This window comes from Euleptes europaea, chromosome 2 (genome assembly GCF_029931775.1).
Source record: "Euleptes europaea isolate rEulEur1 chromosome 2, rEulEur1.hap1, whole genome shotgun sequence".
Classification (NCBI taxonomy): domain Eukaryota; kingdom Metazoa; phylum Chordata; class Lepidosauria; order Squamata; family Sphaerodactylidae; genus Euleptes; species Euleptes europaea.
In genome coordinates this window covers 66,268,106-66,293,291 of record NC_079313.1, presented here as the reverse complement: position 1 = coordinate 66,293,291, position 25,186 = coordinate 66,268,106, and the positions used below count along the sequence as shown (strand labels likewise).

General features: G+C 44.3%; 1 protein-coding gene across 1 annotated transcript in view; it reads right to left on the bottom strand.

The window, feature by feature from the left end:
• The window catches only part of LOC130473237 (FRAS1-related extracellular matrix protein 1-like), a 154,106-nt gene that overhangs the window by 80,407 nt on the left and 48,513 nt on the right, over positions 1-25,186 (bottom strand). The window contains exons 20-22 of the mRNA XM_056844764.1: positions 24,723-24,948; positions 8,899-9,043; positions 1,086-1,227 (exon numbers count right to left, since the gene is read on the bottom strand). Of these exons, the coding sequence (XP_056700742.1) occupies positions 1,086-1,227; positions 8,899-9,043; positions 24,723-24,948 (513 nt within the window). The remainder of the gene's footprint in view (positions 1-1,085; positions 1,228-8,898; positions 9,044-24,722; positions 24,949-25,186) is intronic.

Here is a 25,186-nt window from a genome sequence, read left to right as displayed (position 1 = left end):
CAGCCTATAGGGCCTTCATCAGTGGTTAATTAAAACCTTTGTTAAGACTGCATCTAGTACAACTGCTTTACTAGGTTGATGCCTGGACACATAGTATATATATACTAACCAGTATTACAACTAGAACCTATCTGACCAGATGTTTGAGTAATTAGGAATAGATTTTACAACCTATGCACATGCCTGGTTGGGTTTGAACTGTTTGTATATGTATTTATTAATTTATTTCTGTAAATGTGTGCAGTCTTAACAAAGGTTTTAATTAACCACTGATGAAGGCCCTATAGGCCAAAACGCGATTGGTTTGTGGTTACAGTTATCAACCTCAGAAAATGCCATTGTGCTATTTTAATGCTTTTAAATAATTTTAACCTTTATATGGCGCTTCTAATAAATTATATTTTCAGTATCTATATACAAATATATATATATACAATATATATATATATATATATATATATATATATATATATATATATATATATATATATATATATATATATATATATATATATATATATATATATATATATATTCTTTCCACCCAACCTTGGGTACCCAGCTGGAGCTCAGTTGTAACAGCAGGAGATATCCACCCATCACCTGGAAGTTGGCAACCCTAGCTGATAGCAATAACCGCTGCTGATGAAGAATCTGGGCCATGTGGTCCCTGGAGTATTGGCAGAGTCACTAATGTCTTGTATCTGCTTGCTTCCAGACACCAGTTGCCCTACAGAGCAGTGGCTCATAGCGAAATTTCCCTGTAAGGTAAGTGGCCGGCCTGCCGCTGCTCTTGCACACAGAAATAAGGCCAAGGACACAAAAATATAAAAACATTTCTAGACCAGTCATCTGTAGCAGAATAAGATAAATTATGTTTATTTTAGTGTAGATATCTGAACTGATGGTTGAAGAGAGAAACTGGGAAAGGTTTGAAGGATCTATTTAACATTAGTGACAAGTGAAGACCAAAGAAAATGCTTCAATGTTTTGTTATTGAATATTTTGTTAGTGAATGATCTGGAATATCACCCCGTTGAGAGGACAGAATCACCTCAAATAGCAACACTGAAAATCATTGTCACCTTTAACTTCAGGTCTCCATCTTTTGGTTTGTTGCTGATGATATAATGGAGCTTATTCCTTGGAGAATCTTTGTCTTCGACTTCTAATGATGCACTGGAAACAACTCTAGTCTCAGCAACTTCAACTTCTAAACCTGTGTTCCTGAGAAGTCAGAAAGCAATATGCCCATGGATGGATAAAAAAAGAACAAGTCAGAACCCAACATCTATAAATGTAATCTACATTTAATATATAGTTCTGTACAAGATACAGTTTTTTTTTTTCAAAATCCTGATTTTTATTCAATGACATAACTCAGGCCTAGTTCTCATTAGACGCATTTGAGCAGCCACCAGTTTGGTTTCATTGTGATCATATATCAAAATCACAGAACTCATAATTCAATGGGCTGCACAGGTTGTTTGCAAACCATTTGAGCCTGTTCACCAGGTTGCTTTCCAAGGTCATCTACTCCAACTACCTGTACAATGCAGGAAATTCAGAACTACCTCCCCCCCCCCCGACACACACACATAGTGACCCCTGTTCCATGCCCAGAAGATGGCAGAAAAGCCCTCCAGGATCCCAGGCCAATCTGGTCTGGAGGAAAATTGCTTCCTGACCCCAAAGGGGTAAGTGGTATTAACCTGGGCATGTAAGAAAGGGCCACAGGAGCCAAGCACTGACACAACCCTTCCTGCCCTCCCTCTCATTCATCTTATTAGTTTTAGCCCAGTTTTGCAGCCTGTCAAAACCATCCTGTCTCCTGACTCTGTTTTCTATCGTATTTGCGACCCATTCCAATTTAGTATTATCTGCAAATTTAATAAGCATCTCCTCTATTCCTTCATCCAAATCATTTATAAAGACGTTGAACAACACAGGTCCCAGGCCAGATTCCTGAGGCACTCCACTTGTCTCTGAGAAACCATTAACAAGCACTCTTTGGGTGTGATCCATCAACCAGATCAAGTATAGTGTAGTATTAAAGTATTATGAGTCATTAAATATTCTACTTTATTTCTGAAATGTCATAAATATACCATATCATAAACTTGAAGCCCAGGCCAGGATTTTGTAAAGTCTACCCCCATCTGTTCTCCTCCCCCAGATCTTGACTTTACTTCTTTAGACTATAAATTAAGCATTACACAATGAAATGCTCTTCTACAGAGTGCAAAGCAGGGAAGGCAGCGAAGGTATCACACACTAGCAGAACACACTATCTGATTAGCCAAAAACTTTTCTTCTTGTTTTTAGGTCCCCCCCGGGGGGGGGGCTGAAAGTGTAGGGCTGTGTGTGCTTTTCACAGCCTCTGAACATTTGTGAAATGGTCCTCCTCACATCTTATGGCTCAGCCCTACTATTGAAAGCAGAAGGTGTAAGTCTTTAGGCAGGAAGTGAAAGTCCTAAAATGATTTGGGTAGCATGCATATGCAACAAGGAGGAGGCTTGTCCCTTTCTATCAATCCAAGCATGCATAGTGGTTCCAGGAAGACAATGAATACAGATAAACCTAGTTCTGAATTTAGTGAGTCACTGGAGGCGCAGGTGAGGAAGAGCAGGGAAAGCAGAAGGAGGATATGTTCACACACAAAGTCCATCTTCCTTTCAAGTGGAGTTCAAAAATGAAACCTGACTAGGGTTCAGGATTCTTTCCAAAGCCTATACTCTGTGATCATTTCTTTGGGTTCAGGAAGAACAGAATTCTAAACGTGTGCAATACACTGGAAAATTATTGCTAAGGGATTTGTACCCACACAACACCTTTGGCTGTAACTAATGACTGGGGGAACACTCCTTCACAGAAAGAAAATAATTTCAGTTTGATGATCGCACATTTATAAAATGATAACCTGCACTCAAAGGAACTGGAGAGGACACCTTCCTTTATCCTTTGTTTATTCTGAGATAACTTGTATCATAAATAAAAAAGAAGTAGCAAGATCAAATCCTCTGGTATAGTCCACTAAAGGGGGTAGCTTGTACTCTGTGTATTTCTTGGCAAACTAGCCAGATTAACAAAGACAAGAAGATGAAATTTTCATTCAGATCTCAAGGTGTTCTGTAATGTTTTCTCTCTTTTCATATGTAAGGTTCACTGAAAACAAGAACCAGGCAGGCCTAGTATACATGTCCATTAGTTAGTGAGTATTAATCTACAGGTTGTGGTGCTTCTTTTGGCAGCAGTACAAGGGATTTTGTTCATATATGGCTGAAATACTTTTTAGCAGTTTCTCCAGTTTATTAATGCATGAATAGGGTTCCTTTAGCATCAAGCACATAGTTTGATTTCCTTCCTCTATTTACTGTTACAAATGTTTGGTCTGGGATTTGCAGTGAAATTTCCATCTGTATTAAAATGAACAAAATTTTCCTATGTTCTCAAGTTAACCCATGGTAAATACTAAGATTTGATTTTTAAAAAACTGTTTCGCAAGCATGACAGAAGGTTGACGTTAATATTTCTCTGTCCGGGCCATAGGAACAGCCTTCAGAATTACAGGAGTCAATGGTACTAGCTAGCAACAAGGCTACAAATGGCATATAGCTTTAGTTATCTTCCCTCAAGTTCCACACAGAAATCCAAATCCCATTTCTGGAACATTCACTTACAAATTAACTAATCAGCCAGATCCCCTCTGTTTTTTTTTAATGTTCTAGAAAAGAGCAAGAGTCCAACAGCATCTTAAAGACTAACAAAATCTCTGGCAGGATATGAGCTTTCGTGAGTCACAGCTCACTTCTTCAGATGTTATAGTTATTGTAAGTAATCTTATCACTTAAAATAAGTCTGGAAATGACTGCTACTCTGATTCCTGTGCTGTCTGTTTTTCATTGTGAGGCAAGGAGAGGGAAATGGGAATGGCAGTGAGAGGAGACAGAGTATCACAGTAGATAATCTAAGTGACAGGCATCTTCCAACCAGAAAAGTTAGCAGATGTTCCGAACAAAGAGGACTGTCCTGATAGTGTTTCTGTGCACACCGCTTTCCCCTCCCACCAGTCACTGAGGCTTTCTTGTTTCTACAAAACCACTGGATTCTTTTTGCTGTTCTATTCAGGGAAGCTGAGAGCAATACCGTAAGGGGTCTAGACTCTATCAAGAGACTAAACTCCTAGCAGAGTCACTCAAGACGGAATGGTCACAGCTGAGACACCAGACGAAGATGCATCCACCCCCTTAAGGGATCAATGGCCACATCTGCAGAAGAGAACAGGCAGTTCCAATGGGGATGGGGGCAGAGGAATCCCTGAAGGTTAGCTACAGGGCAGCAGCAGTAGTGGAAGGTGACACTGGCGGAGGATCTTTCGTAGACAACGGCAATGCCACTATGGCTAACCCTGGTTAGTACTGCGTAGAAGAAGGCACTGGTAAACCACTTCTGACCAACCTTTACCTTGAAAACCCTATGATGAGACAATCCAAAATGAAAAAAGATATAGTGCTGGAAGATGGGACCCCCAGGTCGGATGGCACTCAATCTGCTACTGGGGTAGAGCAGAGGACAAGTACGAGTAGCGCTGTTCTTAATGATGCGATTGGACTAAAGCCGAAAGGACATTCAGTGGTTGACATGAATAGATGCAAAAGGAAAGTCCAAAGCTGTTCGAGCCACAGCCTTCAATTTGCAAGATCTGAGCAAGGCTGTCAAAGTTAGGTCATTTTGGAGGACTTTCATTCATAGGGTCGCCATGAGTCGGAAGTGACTTGACGGCACTTAACACACACACACACATTCTACTGTGGTGCTAGGCTTGCCTGCTGGCCCCCCTCTCTATGACAGGCAATGTCTAGGGTTGCCAGGTCCCTTTTTGCCACTGGTGGGAGATTTTTGGTGCGGAGCCTGAGGAGGGTGGGGTTTGGGGAGGGGAGGGACTTCAATGCCATAGAGTCCAATTGCCAAAGTCGCCATTTTATCCAGGTGAACTGATCTCTATTGGCTGGAGATCAGTTGTAATAGCAGGAGATCTCCAGCTAGTACCTGGAGGTTGGCAACCCTAGCAATGTCATATGTTTTACTTGTATTATCTGGAGGACAGGTGCTGGGAGGAGACAATAGATGCTCAATCCCCATTTCCCCCATGATGGGCAACAGGCCTGCAGTGTTAGAGCTGTGTGCATGTGTGTGCTGGTGGTAGAAGGGTTTAGCTCTCCTCACCCACATGCTTTGTTTTAGTTCAAAAATCCCCCCCAGCCCCTCATTCTGGCAAAGGAGATCTCCAGCCAACATGGTCAAACTACACTTTGCCCATCCTGCAAGTGAGAAATGTAGTTGCCTATAAGACAGGGCTAATTGCTCTCATCAGCCTGAAATGTGGCACGAAGGGTTCTTTAGCAGGGGTGCACTCCCTGAGAATTTCATCCATTTTGTCAGAAGAAAAAATTATGCATAGATCTATTTCCCATTTAACAAATAAAATATTTCAGTGCACCCCACACATTCCCATCCATGATGTACAGTTTATTTGATTAGAAGCAAGTTCTCCTCATATATGAAGGATCCATGTTGTTCAGGTCTCATGCTTCATTTGGGGGAAAACTATGTCCTATAATGCTGAACCTTTATGAAAACATGTCCTAAATCCATGTTGAATAAGGAACTACCAGATAACATAGCTCTATTCTTTCATGCTTTACACTGCTCGTTAGGACACCGGCTCTGTACCTAGGGTTGCCAACCTTTGGGTGGGGCCTGGAGATCTCCTGTAATTAAAACTCATCTCCAGGCAACAGGGATCCATTCTCCTGGAGAAAATGGCTGCTTTGGAGGGTGGACTCTATGGGATTATACCCCATTGAGGTCCCATCCCTCCCTAAGCCTCTCCCTCCCCAGGCTCCATCCCCAAAATCCTCAGGTATTTCCCAACCCAGAGTTGGAAACCCTACCTGTGTCTGCTTTCTGTTAAAGCTCTCTGCAGTACACTTCCTATCTGCTTACTTCACCATGCCAAATTCTTACAACTGTACTAACTGGGCCAAAATTTAGCTCACAGTTCAAGGGATGACTAGGGACTATTGGAAAGAGTTCTTTATGTTCTAGTCAGAAGTGGTATAGGTATTGCGTTTGTCCTCCCCCCAGACTAAAAAGTCAGCATTCAGGGCAAAAGGCCATCAGATGATTAGTGGACAAAGTTGAAAAAGTGAATAAAAACATTCACCTAAGCATGTAGGGTAATGGTTGCAGGGTTAGATATAGGAGGCAAGGTGAGGTAGCTGCCCCGGGAAGCACTCAGCTGGGAGGCAGCTTGCATGTCATGAGGTGGCTGTGGTGAGAAAGGCTAGGGTCCAATCTGCATGGGGGCTACCCAGCCTCCTTGCCCTTCTCACTGGCTCCAGACTTCTGCAGGGGTTCTCTTCCTGCCCTGCCTTCTCTTCCTTCTGGAGGCTTCAGACTGATGCTGGGGTTCCCTTCCCCCTTTGCTCCCAAGGTGGGGGCAGCCCAGCCTCCTCTCCCTTCTCTCCAGCTCCAGTGCAGGGGTTCCTCCTTTTGCATCCCCCTTCCCAAGCCCGGGGCTTGCTTTGCGGTGGTGGGAAGGAGCAGGATGGGCTAGGTGGCTCTCTGGGCTTGGCACTAGCTCGCAACCACTCCAAGGAGTTTGAAAGTGGCAGCCGGAGTTCCCCTCCTGGAGTGCCGCATGAAGCCCGAGGACTCCAGAGTCATTTGATCTGCTTCCTTCCTGGACCTCCTGCTGCATGAACTTCCCCAGGCCAGGGCAGGTAATGCCAGGTGGTGGAGGAGCAGGCATCTCTGGGGGCACAGGGAGGGAGGGGTCACCCGGGAACTAGGGAGATGCCAAGCAGTAGCATCCCTTCTCCAGCGCCTGGCACAAACTTGGTGCTCTCTTTGCAGTTTTCCTTTTCCTTTTAAAAATGGTTTTAGCAACAAAAAAAATTGGCAACTCGCATTTGGCACACTGCATGCTCTAACTGCATTTGGCATGCTGCATGTTAAGCAATTCTCTTTCGCCGCCTGCCCCCCTCCCCCAATTCAGATCACAACCAATTTTGCCTGAAAGCAGGGGAGGGCCATGGCTCTGCGGTAAAGCATCTGCTTGGCAGGCAGAAGGTCCCAGGTCCAATCCTCAACATCTCCACTTAAGCCTCAGGTCCTAGCTATTGAGAAAGAACTCTGCTTGAGACTCTGGAGAGCTGAGCTGACAGTACTGACTTTGATGGATGAAGGGTCTGATTCAGTCTAAGACAGTTTTATGTGTCCAACCAAGTTTTCTGCAGATGAGCATGCAAAAAGATCCTGCCGTGAAGTTAGGTTGCCACAATCTGTGGAATGGAGCATGAATCCCGCCAACACTTGTGCAGAAGAATGCACCCCTGACCTTCTTCTATTTATTTATTTGCAGAGGGGGTACAGATCATTAGAAGGAAACATGAGGTCAAATAGGGCAGACATGAGGGTGCTAAGAAGGAGCATTTATTCCTTAAGTCCAATATAGATAGATACTAGATAGAATGTGAAAGTGTAATTATTCATTAACAATTCATAAAGGTCAACACAAGGTATTCTAGCATTTAAAAGAGTTGTTGATTATATATGTTTATTATGTATGCTGATTATATGTGTGTGTGTAAAGTGCCAGTGCCTTCCTCTGCACAGCAACCCTGGTATTCCTTGGTGGTCTCCCATCCAAACACTAACCAGGGCTGACCCTGCTTAACTTCTGAGATTTGACAAGATCAGGCTAGCCTGGGCCATCCAGGTCAGGGCATGCTGATTATATACATATGTTTAAATAAAAACATGTATTTAATATACAGGGGGTGTCATTTTATACTTTTGCCTCCCTTCAAAAAAAATGTAGATCTAGCCCTGAATGGTTGTAGTGTTAAAACAGGACCAGGAAAACCTGGGTTTTAGTCTCTACTCGCCATGAAACGCAATAACTGCAGTTATTACAGTACTTTTCCACAGTAAAAGAATAAAACAGGTAGCCCTATTAGTCTGTTGCAGCAAACACAACAGAGGCTTGAGGGGCTAGAAAGACTAACAGATTCATAATAGAACAAGCTTTCATGGGCCAAAGCCTGATTCATCTGTTGCATGGAAATAAAAAGGATACCGGCCAATGAAAACTTATTGCACATTAAATTGATTAGTACGAGACCATATGTTGCCCTGGAATAAAATTATACACCCAGTAATGAATCCATAATATTTAAACTTTTATGTGCTTTTCAAACTCTAAAAGACCTACATAAATACTAAGTATTAACTATTATTAAAGTAATATAAAAAGAGTCTTCCTATATTAAAAAAAACAAATATGGAATTGTATTTGAATGTGGTAAAATATGAAGGCAGTTTCCTGAAACTATTGATTTTTTTATTTACTTGAATGCAATTTTAAAAGTTCCTATTTCTCTTTTATTCACATCAGTCACTTGTGCCATACACATTAATCCACTTTCCACAACCACTTCACCAGGAACATAAGTTATTTCCAAAAATTATACGGGACCTCTTTCCTCCATATCATTGTGGTAGAATCATTTTGCTATTCATTTTCTAGCATCTTTCCAGCTTGTTAGTTACAGTACACAACATTTGTTTAATTTGGTGTTAAATGTATTACAAACTTCAACAGAGCCAACCCTTCTATGCCCATTCACTTCAGTGGACTTAGAAGGGCATAGCTTTGCTTAGGACTGCACTGTAGAATTGCAATTGTCAAGAGACAAGCAATGCATCTACCTTCCCTACCAACAAACACTTCATTCAACATATTAACAATTGAAGAGAAATAAAATGCTCCCCCTACCACGACCCATCTTTCCTGAAGTCACTTTGCATAGAATGTCACTTTAACGGCTAACCTGGAAAGATGAGGAATTTCATCGTTGACTGGCATGATGTAGATGTAAAGTGTCCCTTGGACTGTATGCTTGCCATCTGTCAGCTGAATGGTGAAACTATCCTCCAGGCTTTCTGTGTCATCATGCATGTACATAAGCATCAGTCCTATTGGAGAAAGAAAGGAGGAGGGGAAGTAAAACTATAGACAACTGAGTACCTGGAAGACTGCTTTCAAACCCAATTCTAAAGAGAGTTGACTTCTTAGCAGAATTCAGTGTATCCAAGTATGGCATCTGGGAATTGGTTTAAGGTGCACCAGGAGGCTGAAACTAACAGAACTGGATACCATTGTAGCACCATGAAATAGCTAAGATCCACATGACATCACAAAATGGTATTTTCTGAAGCATTGAACTAATTCCAAGCCTTCCATTCCCCAACAGATCAGGCAATCAGAGTACTGAATGAATTTGCAATAGAGTACAAAATGAAGCAAAATGTTCTGGTGCAAACTGGACACAAACTAATCTACTTAACCTCCAAAGAACTTCTTGAATCATCATCACAGGAAAATGGGATTACTAAAACACTCTCTATGTATGCTAAGGCATTTTCACATTCCCAGCACAAGGAACAACCTTGGAACATATCGGATCATGAAGCATTTCAAACAGGACTTAGAAGTGACTTTTGTAGATGGCCACGTAACGCCTGGCCCTCTCCGACACACAGCTCACCTTAATGTGGTGAGGAGGTGTGTGTCAGCAAAGCTGAGAGCAATACCGTAAAGGGGCCTAAACTCTGTTAAGAGGCTAAACTCCTAGCTGAGTCACTCAAGGCAGAATGGTCACAACTGAGACACCAAAGATGCATCCGCCCCCTTCAGGAATCAAAGGTCACATCAGCAGATGAGAATGGGCAGTTCCAGTGGTGACGGGGTGGAAGAATCCTTGAAGAGTAGCTACTGGGCAGAAGCAGTAGAGCAAGGTGGATCTGGCAGTAGAGGAAGGTGGATCTGGCAGAGGATCTTTTGTAGACAATGGTAGTGCCACTTCATCTAACCCTGGTTAGTACTGCACAGAAGAAGGCAATGGCAAGCATCTGCCCCTGACTCACCTGGGGTTGCGATTTGTGGCACAGGGTGAAGGGGCACAGGAAGGGGCTCTGGCCAGAGGCAGGGAATTGGGGCCAGGACACTATGCCCAATGGGGGCCTTCTGGCCATTCCCACCAGTGTGCTGGCCAGAAGGGGTGGGGGGACCACAGAGACCTGCAGCATGTGCCTATTGCATTGGCATGCCCTCCCCTTTAAAGCCTGGCACTGCGAGGCTGTGTCCTCTTTTCAGGCAACAGCTCTTCTGACCAACTCTTACCTCAAAAACTATGATGAGACAATCCAAAATGGAAAAAAAATCATGCTGGAAGATGGAACCTACAGGTCGGATGGCAATCAATCAGCCACTGGGGAAGAGCAAACACAAGTAGTGCTATTCTTAATGATACATCTGGGCTAAAGCCAAAAGGACATTCCATTGTTGATGTGAATGGATGCAAAAGGAAACTCCAAAGCTCTTCAACGCATATAGTAGGAACATGAAAAGTGAGAAGTATAAATCAAGGTAAGCTCACAATTGTAAAACAAGAACTAGAACGTTTAAACATTTCAGTCCTGGGAGTGAGTGAACTAAAGTGGACTGCATTAGGACATTTTAAGTCAGAAAATTACAAAGTGTTTTACTCAAGGAATGACAAACACAAAAGAAACAGAGTTGCTCTAATACTGAGGCAAGATGTCACACAGGTAGTCAGGAGCTATAATGCAAAGCCAAGTTTCAAACTTTGTTGAGCGGAATTGCAGAATACAATCCAATGTATATGAAGTGCCTTGAACCATGAAAGCGTAAGCATTACTACTATTATTTGAAATAAATGTCTCTGCATTTTACTAAATGCCATATTATTATAACCATGTCTAAACATTTGTATATACAATAATTTAGTACAAGTGAGGGACCACCAAGACTCACAGGGGACCCATGAAAATCACAAGGGGGAATCCCATGCCCCCCATAATCCCTTGTTGAGCTGCCAACTCAACAGCATGCCCACCTGCCTGCAGCACCACCAACCACAGCTACCTGATTCATGCATCAGGAGGAAGATACTGGCTCCAGCTCCCCCCTCCTCTTCTGCCCACCTGCCTGGCTCAGGCAGCAGCAGCTTCTCCCTAGGGTTGTCAACCTCCAGGTACTAGCTGGAGATCTCCTGTTGTTACAACTGATCTCCAGCCGATATAGATCAGTTCACCTGGAGAAAATGGCCACTTTGACAATTGGACTGTATGGCATTGAAGTCCCTCCCCTCCCCAAACCCCGCCCTACTCAGGATCTGCCTCCAAAATCTCCCATTGGGGGTGAAGAAGGACCTGGCAATCCTACTTCTCCCCCTGCCTCCTCCTCCTCTTTCTTCTAGTCCATGGGGTCACTCCTTGCACAATGTTCCCCTCTTTGGAGGGGATTTTTTAAATCACTTTTTAAACTTTACACATTTCCCCAGGTCTACAGAAGAATACCTGCACCTAGCCTGCCTGGTTCTCTAGGTTTTTCTAGCCACATAGTTTAGAATTAGATATATGATACTGATAGTATTGTTTCTGTGAGCCTCTTCTCTGCCACACTACAAGCATACACCCAAATGAAGACATCAGACAATGTTTGCTCTAAGACTTGATTAACAATTAAAAAGGACCTGCAAATTATTAAATTTAATCTTAAATTTACAAGCAATTCCTGAGGTGGGGGGCTAAAAGTGGTCTGGAGGCGGTGTGACCCCACCAGCAGCGTAAGTGGTTTCTTATCATGGAATAAGAGGCATTTATGCTAGCCACAGGGGCTAGGGCTGTTGAAAAAAAAATCTGTAAAATTCGGACTCGGCAAAATTTGGCCCGTTTTGATTCGGGAAATGCTGAAGTCCGAACTCCCCTGATTCGGATCCGTGGAATTCGGCACTAAGTTCAGAGTTCGGGAAAAAATTGGCCGAATAAAGCCATTTAAAGCACATCCGCACCTTGATGCGGCTCCGGGGGGCATGTTTGGAGGTAGAGGTCCCACACTTTCAGTGTAGCTTGAGGGGACCCTTCTTGCAAGAACCCCCAAGTTTTGTTAAGATTGGGTCAGGGGCCCCCGGGTTATGGGTCCCGGAAGGGGGCCCCCATCTGCCCATTGGAATAAAGCCATTAAAAACACATTTGTGGATTTCCACGGCTCCGGGGGGGACATTTTTGGAGGTAGAGGTCCCACACTTTAAGTGTACCTTGAGGGGACCCTTCTTGCAAGAACCCCCAAGTTTTGTTAAGATTAGGTCAGGGGCCCCTGAGATATGGGGCCTGGAAGGGGTTCCCCCCAATTTGCCCATTGCAATAAAGCCATTACAAACACATTCACGGCTTTCTATGCCTCTGGGGGGGCATTTTTGGAGGTAGAGGTCCCACACTTTCAGTGTAGCTTGAGGGGACCCTTCTTGCAAGAGCCCCCAAATTTTGTGAAGATTGGGTCAGGGGGCCTCGAGTTATGGGGCCCGGAAGGGGTCCCTCCATCTGCCCATTGGAATAAAGCCATTAAAAGGGATGTACTAAAATGAATGACAAGTCAGCCCATTGGAAGCAATGGGAGAGGCTGCCCAGCCCATTGAAGATAATAGGAGAGGGGAATGTCAGTTGAATTGCATTGGCTCCACTGAAATACATTACAGGGGATGCACTAAAACGAATGACAGGCTAGCCCATTCGAAACAACAGGAGCGGCTGCACAGCCCATTGGAAACAATAGGAACTAGCCAGAGAGAGACTCACTGACCCACAGTTAACTCCACACGAAGTTGGCAACCGGTGAAAACAGTAGAAGGCACAGTCCCACACAGAGGCAATCAAGCCCACCCCCCAGCAGAACAGGTAAACCCACCCCCCTTTGGCTTCCCCCCTGTCACACACACACACACAGAATCTCCTCCCCCACATACACACACACAGTAAAAATTATAGAGAATTATAGAGAAAAGCCCCCAAATGGGTCTTACTGTGGATGTCTTCTTCTCTTCCATCATGAGCAGGGACTGGGAGTCAGGACTCAGGAGTAATCCAATATGATTCTAGCAGACTCACACACACATACTCTCTGGCCATTTATGCACGGGAGGTTTTGCCTTGGATTAGCCACTCTCTAGATGCACATTAAGGATTGCCCGCTCCCATTCATTCCAATTGGTGGATGGGGGGAACCCCATAACACGGGACCCCCTGACCCAATCTTCACAAAACCTGGGGGTTCTTGCAAGAAGGGTCCCCTCAAGCTACACTGAACGTTTGGGACCTCTACCTCCAAACATGCCCCCCCAGAGCCATGGAAAGGCACAAATGTGCACACGCACCCCCCCCCATGGGGATCTCTCTCACACACAAACAGACACTCTCTCTTTCTCTCCCTGGGCCATGCGGCAGCTGGGCTCACGCACTCAACCGCGACTGATTGGCCAGAAGAAGACCCGACTTGACCACCATTGGCCGTGGGAGAATGATGCTAGTTGCTGACTAACTGACGGTTATGCTGCTGATTTGGAGCCCCCGAATTTGCCGAATTTATTCGCCGATCTCCCCATACTCGCTGAATTCGGCTCGTTTTCCCGCCTTTTTAAAATTCGGTTCCAACCGAACTGAAAACCGCCAAATCGGGGGAAATTTGGCTGTTTTTCAGTTCAGGATGAACCGAATCGACAGCCCTAGCAGGGGCAGTTCCATTGGTGCCTGGGCGCTGCAGAGCTGCATGTCGCTCTTCTGATGCCACAGTCTCTCCGGCACCTAAATCCCGTAAGAAAAATGCAGCGCAGCATGGGGGGGGCGTTCCCAGGGCAGAGCTGATGACAGTCAGCTTCCAAAGCCCCTCCATCCTTGGAACGCCCCCTTGAACAACTGCATTGCTGCTGTTTTCAATGGGGGGGAGAAAGCCCCATTTTCTTTTTTTTACCTTTTAAAAAGACTTTTTTAAGCCTTGCAGCAGCTGGGGGACCTCTTTGGAAGCTTCGCGGCAGCACTTTGGCTATGCTATCCCTCGCTGCTGCAAGCCTCAGGAATGAGCTGTCAATTTCATTAGTGCGGGCACCCTAAATGGTTTCCCAATGGGTTTCCCAATGGACAAGCAGATCTACCCTGGCTCACAGCTTGGATCAGTGGCATCACCATACTCCACTTTTCCTTGCCTGCACATTGTGATGTTCCCCCTTGCTTGCAAATTATTGACAGGGTACTCATGCCGGTTCCTGCTGTAAACGGCCCTCACAATAGCGCCAGCCAATCAAAAACTAATATACCTATTTGGAACTCTGGGGATGACAATAAATAAATCTCAATAAGGTGGGATGCTTCCTTAGTTGCATTTAATTAAAATTTGCTGTTTAATTTTTATAATACTTCAGTGTCCAAAGTACTGAGCATCTTACGTATATTTAACTTAGCTACATAAACATCAAAATAATTATTTCCCAAGTCATTAATAGATGAATTATGAACTGCAAAAGTATGACTCATTCTCAACAGTGTGAAAGAAAACAAACACTTGAGATTTATTTGCTTTGAAAATACTAATTCATTTCAGCTCCAATTTGGGTGAGATTTGACACATTGTCAGGTCCCAGGCAGGGTAGGAAGGCTGGGTAGTTGGGCTGTCCAGGGTCTATACGGCTCCAGTCAAAACAGGAGTTCAAATGCTATCAGAAGAAGACTCGTTGATCAAGCCGAGGGTCAGAGTACGAGGGAGTAGGGCTGTTTAAAAAAATTCAGTAAAATTCAGATTCGGCAAAATTCAGCCCATTTTTATTCGGGAAATGCCGAAGTCTGAACTCCCCCTATTCGAATCCGTGGAATTCGGCATGAAATTCAGCATTCCTGAATAAATTTGGCCAAATAAAGCCATTTAAAGCACATTCACGGCTTTCCACGGCTCCGAGGGGGCATTTTTGGAGGTAGAGGTTCCAAACTTTCAGGGTAGCTTGGAGGGACCCTACTTGCAAGAACCCCCAAGTTTGGTGAAGATTGGGTCAGGGGGTCCCGAGTTATGGGGTCTGGAAGGGGTCCCCCATCCGCCCTTTGGAATGAATGGGAGCAGGCAATCCTTAATGTGCATCTAGACAGCGGCAAATCCAAGGAAAAACCTCCTATTTTTTCTGGGGCAGCCAGGGAGAGACTCACTGAACCACACTGACCTCCAGGCAAAGGTGGCAACCAGTGAAAACAGCAACAATCACACTCGCAAAGAGGAGATCAAGCAGTCCAGGACAGGTCACCCCCCTTTTGGCTCCCCCCCCCACACAGTAGAAGCCAGTCCGTGGCTTCTAAGAGCTGATGTAACTACGCCGAAAGTGCATACCGCTCAAAGCATAAGTAAACAGCGTATCTAGCATGGGTAACGTTTCTTTTCATTTCAACACAGCCAAAGTGCATCTTATAAGGCTACTAGCGTAAGTGCGACTTGCACAGATTTTGTATCTTTAGGATTGATAGATTTCATGCTGCTGGATTCAGATCTTCCACAGCAACAATCACACTCTCAAAGAGAAAAACCAAGCCGCCCCCCCCCCAGGACAGGTCACTCCCCCCCTTTGGCTTCCCCCCCACACACACAGTAGAAGCCAGTCCGTGGCTTTTAAGAGCTGATGTAACTACGTCAAAACTGAATCCCGCTCAAAGCGTAAGTAAACAGCGTAACTAGCATGGGTAACGTATCTTTTCATTTCAACACAGCCAAAGTGCATCTTATAAGGCTACTAGCATAAATGCGACCTGCTCAAACCACGTATTTTCAGGATTGATAGATTTCATGCTGCTGGATTCAAATCTTCCACAGCAACAATCACACTCTCAAAGAAGATATCAGTCCCCCCCCAGGACAGGTAACCCCCCCAAATCACACTCGCAAAGAGGAGATCAAGTCCCCCCAGCAGAACAGCCCTCCCCCACAACCAGAAGACGCAAATTCCAAATGAAGGAGAAGAACGGGCCAGCCAGAGAGAGACTCACTGACATGGGATGTACTAAAACAAATGACAGGCAAGCCCATTAGAAACAACAGGAGTGGCTGCACAGCTCATTGGAAACAATAGGAGCCAGCCAGAGAGAGACTCACTGACCCACAGTTAACTCCACACGAAGTTGGCAACTGGTGAAAACAGCAGAAAGCACAGTCCCACACAGAGGCAATCAAGCCCACCCCCAGCAGAACAGGTAAACCCACCCCCCTTTGGCTTCCCCCCCCTCTCTCTCTCTCACACACACACATACACAGAATCTGCTTTCCCCACACACACACACACACAGGAAAAAAGTTATAGATAAAAGCCCCAAAATAGGTCAAACTGTGGATGTCTTCTCTTCCACAGAAGCAGGGGTCAGGAGGAGTAATCCATACTGATTCCAGCAAGCAGTAGCAGGTCAGCTCAGCTCAGGATCTCTTACGATCCGCACAGGAGCAGCACAGCAGCAGCAGCAATGGAAGGAATACAGACTCACACACACAGACTCTCTGGCCATTTATCCCTGGGAGGTTTTGCCTTGGATTTGCAGCTCTCTAGATGCACATTTTCCCCGTCCAGATTCTCAAAACTCTGCATGGGGGCTTATTGTTGAGTTTTGAGAATTTGGATGGGGAAAATGTGCATCTAGAGACTGGCAAATCTAAAGCAAAACCTCCCATGCATAAATGGCCTCGCCTCTCTCTCTCCCCCCGCCCCGGTCGCGCAGCAAACCGGGATCACGCACATGCATCCCCCCACGGGGATCTCTCTCTCACACACACAGACACTCTCTTTCTCTCCCCGGGCCGCGCAGCAGCTGGGCTCACACACTCATCCGCAACTGATTGGCCAGAAGAAGACCCAGCTTGGCTACCTATCGGCTGTAGGAGAATGCTGATTCGGGGGTGCCAAATTTGTACGAATTTATCTGGCGTCCGCTCGAACTCGCCGAGTTTGGGTCATCGTTTTCCCACCTTTTTTGACTTCAGTTCTATCCGAACTAGAAACCACCGAATAGGGGAAAATTCAGTTGTTTTTCATGTCGGATGGAACCAAATCAACAGCCCTATGAGGGAGTCAAGTCGATCGGAGTCAGGGTCAGGAGCCAAGGTGGATGCGAAACAGCCTGGAAACTGAATTGTTGCTTCCACGGAGAAACCTAGCAACAGCCTGGGATTATATGGCCCTCCGGTCGTGCGCTCATTAGCCCCATCAATTACCTAGCCTGGCTCCAGGCAGTATTCAGGGCTTTGTGTCCGTCTATACTCCTGTGCATTCTTGCGACGGTTAGCTAAGTCTTTGCGTAATCTTTCCCTAAGCCTATCTATCCATGGGAGGAATCTTCTGTACTTGCCGGCTTACTCTCCTCATCGTTAATCATAGGAGGAGTGGGAATTTCAGACTCCAACAGAGGCAAACTGTTAACTTCAGAGGAGACAGAGGGGCCCACCTCTACCTCTGTTACCAACTCAGCCGGGATCTCTGTCTGTTCAGTGTCTAGATCCCTGCTGATTACGACACACATATAGAAAGCAAAATCAGAATTGTTTTAATGGAAATGGATATAATCCAATTTATGATAATCACAGAACAGAATCAAATCTTGGGTTAATTCAGAGGGACTTGAATGCATGAGCAGATGTTCACTGTTTGCAAACAAGGAGGAAATTGAAGGGATAGCATTAAAATATAGATTTTTTTTAGGCACAATCAGGTCAGTTGAATGACTAGTGTTATTCTACATGCAGAATGAAAATATTTTATGTGCTTTCATTCCTTCCATCACGGGAAGTTGTCAAAGCACTGCCAAAAAGGAAAAGAGTGACTGCTTAAACACTGTAATTTACCAATGCTCCACGGAGGAGCATTTCAAATACAGATGGTATTAATCCATCCTATGAATTCCTCGGACAATTCACATCCTGAATGCTTCTGTAAAATTATGCTGCCAACTTTTGTTTACAAGAAGTCTAACATCTTTTGCTGAGCATCTCTGAGTAAATACATGTACAGAGTTTGCTCCCCTGGAGGAAAGAAGATTCCTCCCCTGCCCCAGGTTCCCTAAAAATGTATGGAATTATTTCACTGTGTGAAGAGATTGATCCCTTTTCTGTGTGGACACTACATGGATATGCTTTGGATCTGGTCTCTTGTTCTCACTTTCCCTGAAAGTGATGGGGTGTGTGGCATATCCCTTACTTAATTTCGGGTGAGGATTTAATTTGAGTTGCTCTCTGTTTTCAGCTATCCCTTCTACTGCTACTGCTTGAGATAAGAATGCCATCTTTCCCTGAATTTTTTCCCTCTAGTGATGTGTTCTACTCAGTTTCCAGTGTAAGCTGAATCCAGATCAGGAATCTGCTCTTGTTATTAGTTGGGTTGCCTTCCAAAATTAGGGGGCAACTTTACTGTCCAAAGGTGATCATTCTCTTGAAACTCTATTACGAGTAAGGGAACTAGGGTTTGTGTGAAACAACATTGAAAATATACGTGAACATTGCAGTTTCTGGTTGATACCATGATTTGATGGAAGGGTAACACAAATCTGGGATTGTGGGTATTATGAAAAACACCCCCTGAAAAATCTATTGTGTGTGTGTGTGTATGCTTGGGTGCCTACTGTCAGACACACATCTACTGTCAGACACACATCTATTGTGTATGTGTGTATGCTTGGGTGCCTACTGAATTTCTTCAGTATGCTTCCTTCCAATTAAATCCTTGCAAGGGGTCAGGTGGTGAGTGCTCCCAGCCAATCACCTTTGCAAACAAGCCCCAGAGAAGGAATTTCCATGCAGGAGTCTGTCCTGAGTTGGGAGTGCTCAGACTACTCTACATACCACTCCAAATATATGTGAATAATTTCCCACTAGGGGTTCTTTAGTATCAGGAAAAAGGCAAGGAGGGAGCAAAAGTCTCCTCCACCTGTGAAGCCCCCGCTCCCCATGAGCAAAATTAACTTCTGTGGCTTTTAAACAATGTTCCTGGAGCTGATGTGTGACTTGATCAAAGCAGTGATCCTGGAGACAGCTTGTAAACAAACATCATGGAGCTAATCCCTTGGACTCCCCACACCCCAGCTCCCTCCTGCCACATCCTCCTTCTCTCCCGAGAAGTAATGCTACTTTGCATAGAAATGCTACTAATTATAATTAAGGTACCCCTACAGTGGATGCCCAACATGAAAACATGTGTCTCATAGCAAATGGGTTATTGATTCATCACATACAATCACATCCACCCACATGTACTCAGGTTTTTGAAAAATGTGAACTATTTTCAAAGATTGCAGGGATGGGAAGGGGTGGGGAGGGGAGGTTTTCTACAAAGGAAGCCTTTTTTACTTTGTAAAAGAAAAAAAAAAACCAGACCATGAGAAGTGATCTTCTGCTGCGAGGAACCTCCTTCAGGGGTCTATAAAATCAAACTCCTTTATCCTTTCACCTTGAAATTTAGAAGGTCCTTGGATTAGAGAGAGGACTAAGTTGTGGGCAAATTTGGTACCATTGTCTTTAAAAACAGCTGCCCGAGTCCCCCATATTGGTTCCCCATTGAAAATAATGGTCCCGATAATTTGAAGCCCACACTAGTGATGTCCTACCTGAAAACCAGCAATCATAGCAATGCTCCCCCACCCACATCTGATTCCTGGCTCCAAAATTATAATGAAATTTTTCTCAGCACACACCCCTGTACAATACTAATATTAAATCAGTTAACTTTATTTATTTACTTCATTTATATCCCTCTTTTCTCTCCAATAGGGACCCAACATGGCTTACAGTGTTCTCCTCTTCTCCATTATATCCTCACAACAACCCTGTGAGGTAGGTTATGTTAACAGTGTGTGACTGGCCCAAAGTCACCCAGCAAACTCCCATGGCAGAGTGTGGATTTGAACCTGGCTCTCCAAAATCCTAGTCCAACACCACACTGGCTATAAAAGATCCTGAAAGATCTTTTGAGTTTATGAATCTATTTTTAAAATCTTCTTTGGGTAGAGAGGTGCGGGAGAGCATTTACTCAGTGCCCTTGCCCATATTGGATGGGCGGGAGAGAAGAATGAATGGTCAATACTATATTGCCCATTAAAAATAGACATTAAACTTTCTTATACTGAATCAGACCATTACTACATCAAGGCCAATATTGTCACTGGCTGTGGTGGTCCAGAGTCTCAAGTACAGGCATCATCTGAACCTTTTTTTAAATATTGGAGATACCGAGGATTGAACCTGGGACCATCTGCACGCAAAGCAGATCCTCTGCTACTGAGTCACAGCTCAGAATGATTTAGGAGGTACAGAGAAATGTTGGTTTTACAACAAAACTGATCAAGTTTTAAAAGTTATAAAAGATTATTCTTTAAATGTATTTCCCATTTAAAATTTTATAATTAAGTCCCAGTCCTACCCTGCACTCTCCAGCTCTTATGCCAGCAGGGAATCTGGCAGCTACTACAACTGCTTGGCTTGAAGAAGAAAAAAACAGCTTAAAGTCAGCCACACCTTTAAGACATTTTTAAGACACATAAAAATCCTGGCTTTTGTGCAGCAAATATAGTGTTTCATGGATGGCCAACCATTATTTTGCCAGGTCGCAAAATAAAGTTTTCCTCAATAAGTCATCGTAGGGAGGCCAATTTTACCTACCAATTTTACCTGGATCTGAAGGCACTCTTATATGCAACAAGCCACAAGTGTACAAAGCACACAGCTAAATTATATGTTCATGATATAAAAATTCTGCATTTGTTTAGATCAAGATTTCCAGAATGACCTGCCTGATTACTACAGAGAGTATGAGGCTAGATTTCCATATGCTAATATGCATCTGCCCAACATGCTTGAAACAAACACTGAAACATCAAAATCAGCTTTTGATTTTTACCGTGAAAACCAATAGTCACATGATGTACTTGAAGATGTTCTACCGAGTCAATCAGAAAATTCTTTTAGATGGATTTCAGTGTTTATTTTTCTAACAAGATCTTTGCCTTTAAATTTGGGAAATCTGAATTTCTTTTCAGTCTTCTCCTGCACAAAAGTTTAGTTCTGTTCAAGGACTAGGTGAGCAGTGATAGACCAGCAAATACTTAGTCTGACGGCACATTCCTGACCTTCAAGGGCGAAAGCCCTTAGGAGGCCAGGAAGTGGCTGCACCGGCATTAGGGCCCCCCACGCTGGCATCCGGGCTACTTACACCGGCATTAGTGGCCCCAATGCCAGCGGGGAGGCCTGGACGCCGGTCTCTGGGTGCTTCCATGCCAGCGCCACCCCGGGATACCGGCAGGGCCTTCCACCGGCATCCCACCAGCGTAAAGGCTTGTGCTGGCATTCCGGGGGGGGGGGCATTCTGGCATCCTGGCAGACATTCCCAGGGTGGGCCAGGGGGAGGAGCTGCCGATAGGCAGCCTCCTGTCCCCTTTCACCCTGGTACACTGGCAGCGAGAAGAGCAGCCTCACTTTTCTCAATGGGGCTAAAAGCTTTCAAAGGCTTTTTTCGAGCTGCTGGCGGCTGTGGAATGACTTAGGAGGTGCAGCAGCGGCGCCTCCTCCCCACCATCCCCAGCGGCCAGCATCTCAGGAATGCGCTGTGAGACTTGGTGTAACCCAATCACCTCCTTTTCCACAGGATGGAAAAGCTGTGTGTCTGTGATGGCCTAATGTGCATTTCTCAGTAAGCAAAGCATATTGCCAATCCTCATCTGCTGATACCTCACAAAAAGTATGACTACAACTTTAACTCCACAGCTGAGTAGGAATGTCAATTTCCATCTCTGACATTGAAACTCAGCACTTCAAGAAGGTACATTGCCCTATTTGCATAATGAAATTGCTAATGATCTCACAGAAACCCTGCAAGGAGAACTTATGAGTTAAATATTGTAAAGAACTTAAATTAAAACTTAAGTCTCCCTTCTTATATGATTTACATTCTCCATTATCTCCCCCCCACCATCATTCCTGGCACTTCTTCCCACAATATCTATATGACATCACCTCTGACCTTTCTTTGAAATCTTGTGAGAAGCCTTTGGCTTTACACTTCAGTCTTGACACTCAATTGAAAAAGCTTGTATGACAACATTTGCACACATTGGTCCTGTATTATCTTTTCCTCTGGATTTTATCCTGTCTTCTCTCCTTTTGTTTTCTCCCATACTCTGGTAATGTAAATTGTATGCTTATTAAGGCAGGGACATGTCCCCCCTTGTTTGATTAAGTTGCTTTGTAAAGGCCTTGTACATTGATGATGCCATTGATAATAAATTCTGATTTGATCATAGAAAAGATTATTCAGGACTTCCCAGATCCATAAATGAATGGATGATCTGAACACAAAGGAAAACACATGTAGATCAGACTCCACTGCATGCACTTAAATGAATGATGTTTTCCTGACACAGAAATTCCACTAGGACATCAAATTCCAGCATATTACCAATAATAAACAGATAACCCTTGAGTACAGGGCATTAAAAACAAGAGAACCTTTGTAGAACTTCATATCTAGCCTACAGAGTGGATTTGTATGAATACACATGCTTGAAACTTTTAAGAAGCTTGAGCTTTTTATGTAGAAAATCATTTTGAAACCCTTAGACTACTAACAACACTAACAAGCTTTATGTCATGAGAGTAGGGTTGCCAACCTCCACATGGTAAGCAAAAAGAACAGCACTAGGCTCTTATGTTTGAAATAGAAATATAATATACTAACAGTGTACTACAAATCCATGATGTGGGTATTTTTTTCCTGTGTTGCTCAGCCCAGGATGACCTAGAGCAATGCCTGCAGTGGATCCCATATAGTGGAGTGTCTGATCACCCAGGAATTTCCCACAGAAAGTGGTCTTTAAAAGACCAGTATACCACACAAAGGCACTTCAGGCCCTTGTTCTAGCCCAAGGTGCTGGGGTGATTGAATACCCAGGACCTTTCCACAAGTGAGATGTGTTTGCAGACTCTAGGCCTTTGGTTTAACCTATGGAGTCAAGGTGAATGAGCACCCAGGACTTCTTCCCTAAGTGAGGGGTCTTTGCAGCTAGGTGGAGTACACCTCTCCAAGGCACTCAGGGCCTTGTTTTAGCCCATGTGTTGGGGTGATTGTGCACCCAGAACTTTCCCACAAGAGAAGTGGTCTTTGTGGACTGGATGGAGTAAACCACCATGCAGAGGGCAGCGACACGTGGCTTGGGGATCTCTGAGCAGGATTGGTACACATATTGCAGGTTCCTTTGGTTTGGCAGTGGAGCCAGGCAAGCTAAGCTGCCTACCTACTGTGGCATTTAGGCATTGGCTGGGGAACACAGAACAGGTTGTGCAGGGTAGGTTCCCTGCATAACCAACCTTAGGCCTGACACATTGTCCATGCCCCCAGAAGAATGGTGATGGCTATGAATAGCCATCACTTCCAACCCTAATGACAGCCCTCTGGCCTCAGTTTCCCCAATAGGCAGACTGGGGAAGGTGCTCACAGTAGTTGGGCTGTCAATCATGCCCACTGTCCCCAGCCTATGCTGCATCAAGGTCTGAGGAACCTGTAATCAATAAAGTTGTGGCCACTTCTTCCCAGCATATGTGTCTGTGTCATCCTTCTCTCCCCACCCCCATGGGCTGGTCCCCACTCCAGGCACAACTGCTATTTGTGTACTACAGCCAATTCTGTGCACAGTTGTGTTAGCAGAAGACATGCCTTTGACTGCACCATGACATGGTTAAACTACTGGCTCTCCACTCCCTCACTTGCTTACACATACTTTTCTATTTGGTTTCCAGGCTAGAACTTTCCATTCAACCACTGAAGAATAAGCAGTGGAGTTGGAAATTGTCCCCATGTTAGCTCCACAGACACCTTTGCAGAGTTAAATGCAAGGAGTGGCATAACTGATTGGTGAGAAAATCAAAGCATAATCCTTGCTAATGTGAAGTTTGTGACTATGCCACTCTTGTGCTATGAGTGACCTTCCTCTCTGGCTCTTTTGTAAAATATTGCAGAAAGAGGGAAAAAAAATGGTAGAAAGACATTTCGTTCTTGAAAGCAAATTGCTGCAGTGAACTCTGGTTTCCAGTAGAGGACATCTGCAGCTCATATAATATAAATCTAGTTTCTTGCAGATGTTATCGGAAAAGATGCAAAGGGGGCATTCTAAAACATTCAGAACTATTACTTTGTTTCAGCCCCTTCCAACTGCTGCCTGCAAAAGATCTGAGGAATGCATGTCAGGTTTTCTGATATCACATTTCCATGCTATTTATCTACCTTAAGTCTCTATGAGAAAGGCAGACTATACATGTTGCAAGTAAAGAAATCAGCAAGTTAGCTCATGTATCAGTGTTGTATCCCAAGTACATCTCTTTTACATTGTTCATAGAGGTGAATGTGCCACTCATTACTATGGGGGAAAGTAAAGCATTGTACTTGGGAACACCATTCTGATAGTGTCAGCCTGGCATCCACCTGGTATCTGAAGAAGTGAGCTGTGACTCACCAAAGCTCACACCCTGCCAGAAGTTTTGTTAGTCTTTATGGTGCTACTGGACTCTTGCTCTTTTCTACTGCTAGTGACAGACTCACACAGCTACCCATCGTGATCGGTATCCACCATGACCACTGCGTGGTCCAGCCTATGATGACAAAGGTCCTCACTTGTGGCTGCGATTTGTCCCTGTGGACAGAAGACAGCACTGCATCTCTCAACATGTTTCACAAACACATACACACACAAATGCAAAACTCAGTGCAGTTATAGTTATACTTTCCATATTATCCCCAAAACAGACCTTCTTTGAGTTCATCCAGAGTAAAGCGGTGAACCTGTAAATCTTGAAGAAGCACCGCAGGGCTTAAATTCTTGTAATGTTTAATATCGCTGCCATAAATTCCATTAATTATTAGCCCATGATGAGGTGGAGTACTGATGTAGAATCTCAGAACATCTTGTGGAACATCAACATCTTCAAAATTAATGGAACCAGGGCCTATTCCACTCATGTCACCTTCCATTACCTAGAAGAAAAGATAAGTTTCAGAAATGGCAACTAAATAATTCTAAAGCTTTTTTAAAGCTTCTGGAAAAGTTTACAGCAGGGGTGGGGAACCTTTTTTCCGCCAAGGGCCATTTGGATATTTATAACATCATTCGCGGGCCATACAAAATTATCAACTTAAAAATCAGCCGACCTAGAACCAAGCAGGCAGCTGCCCCTGATGACCCCCCCCCCCAGCACAGGCAAGGAGGCAGGCA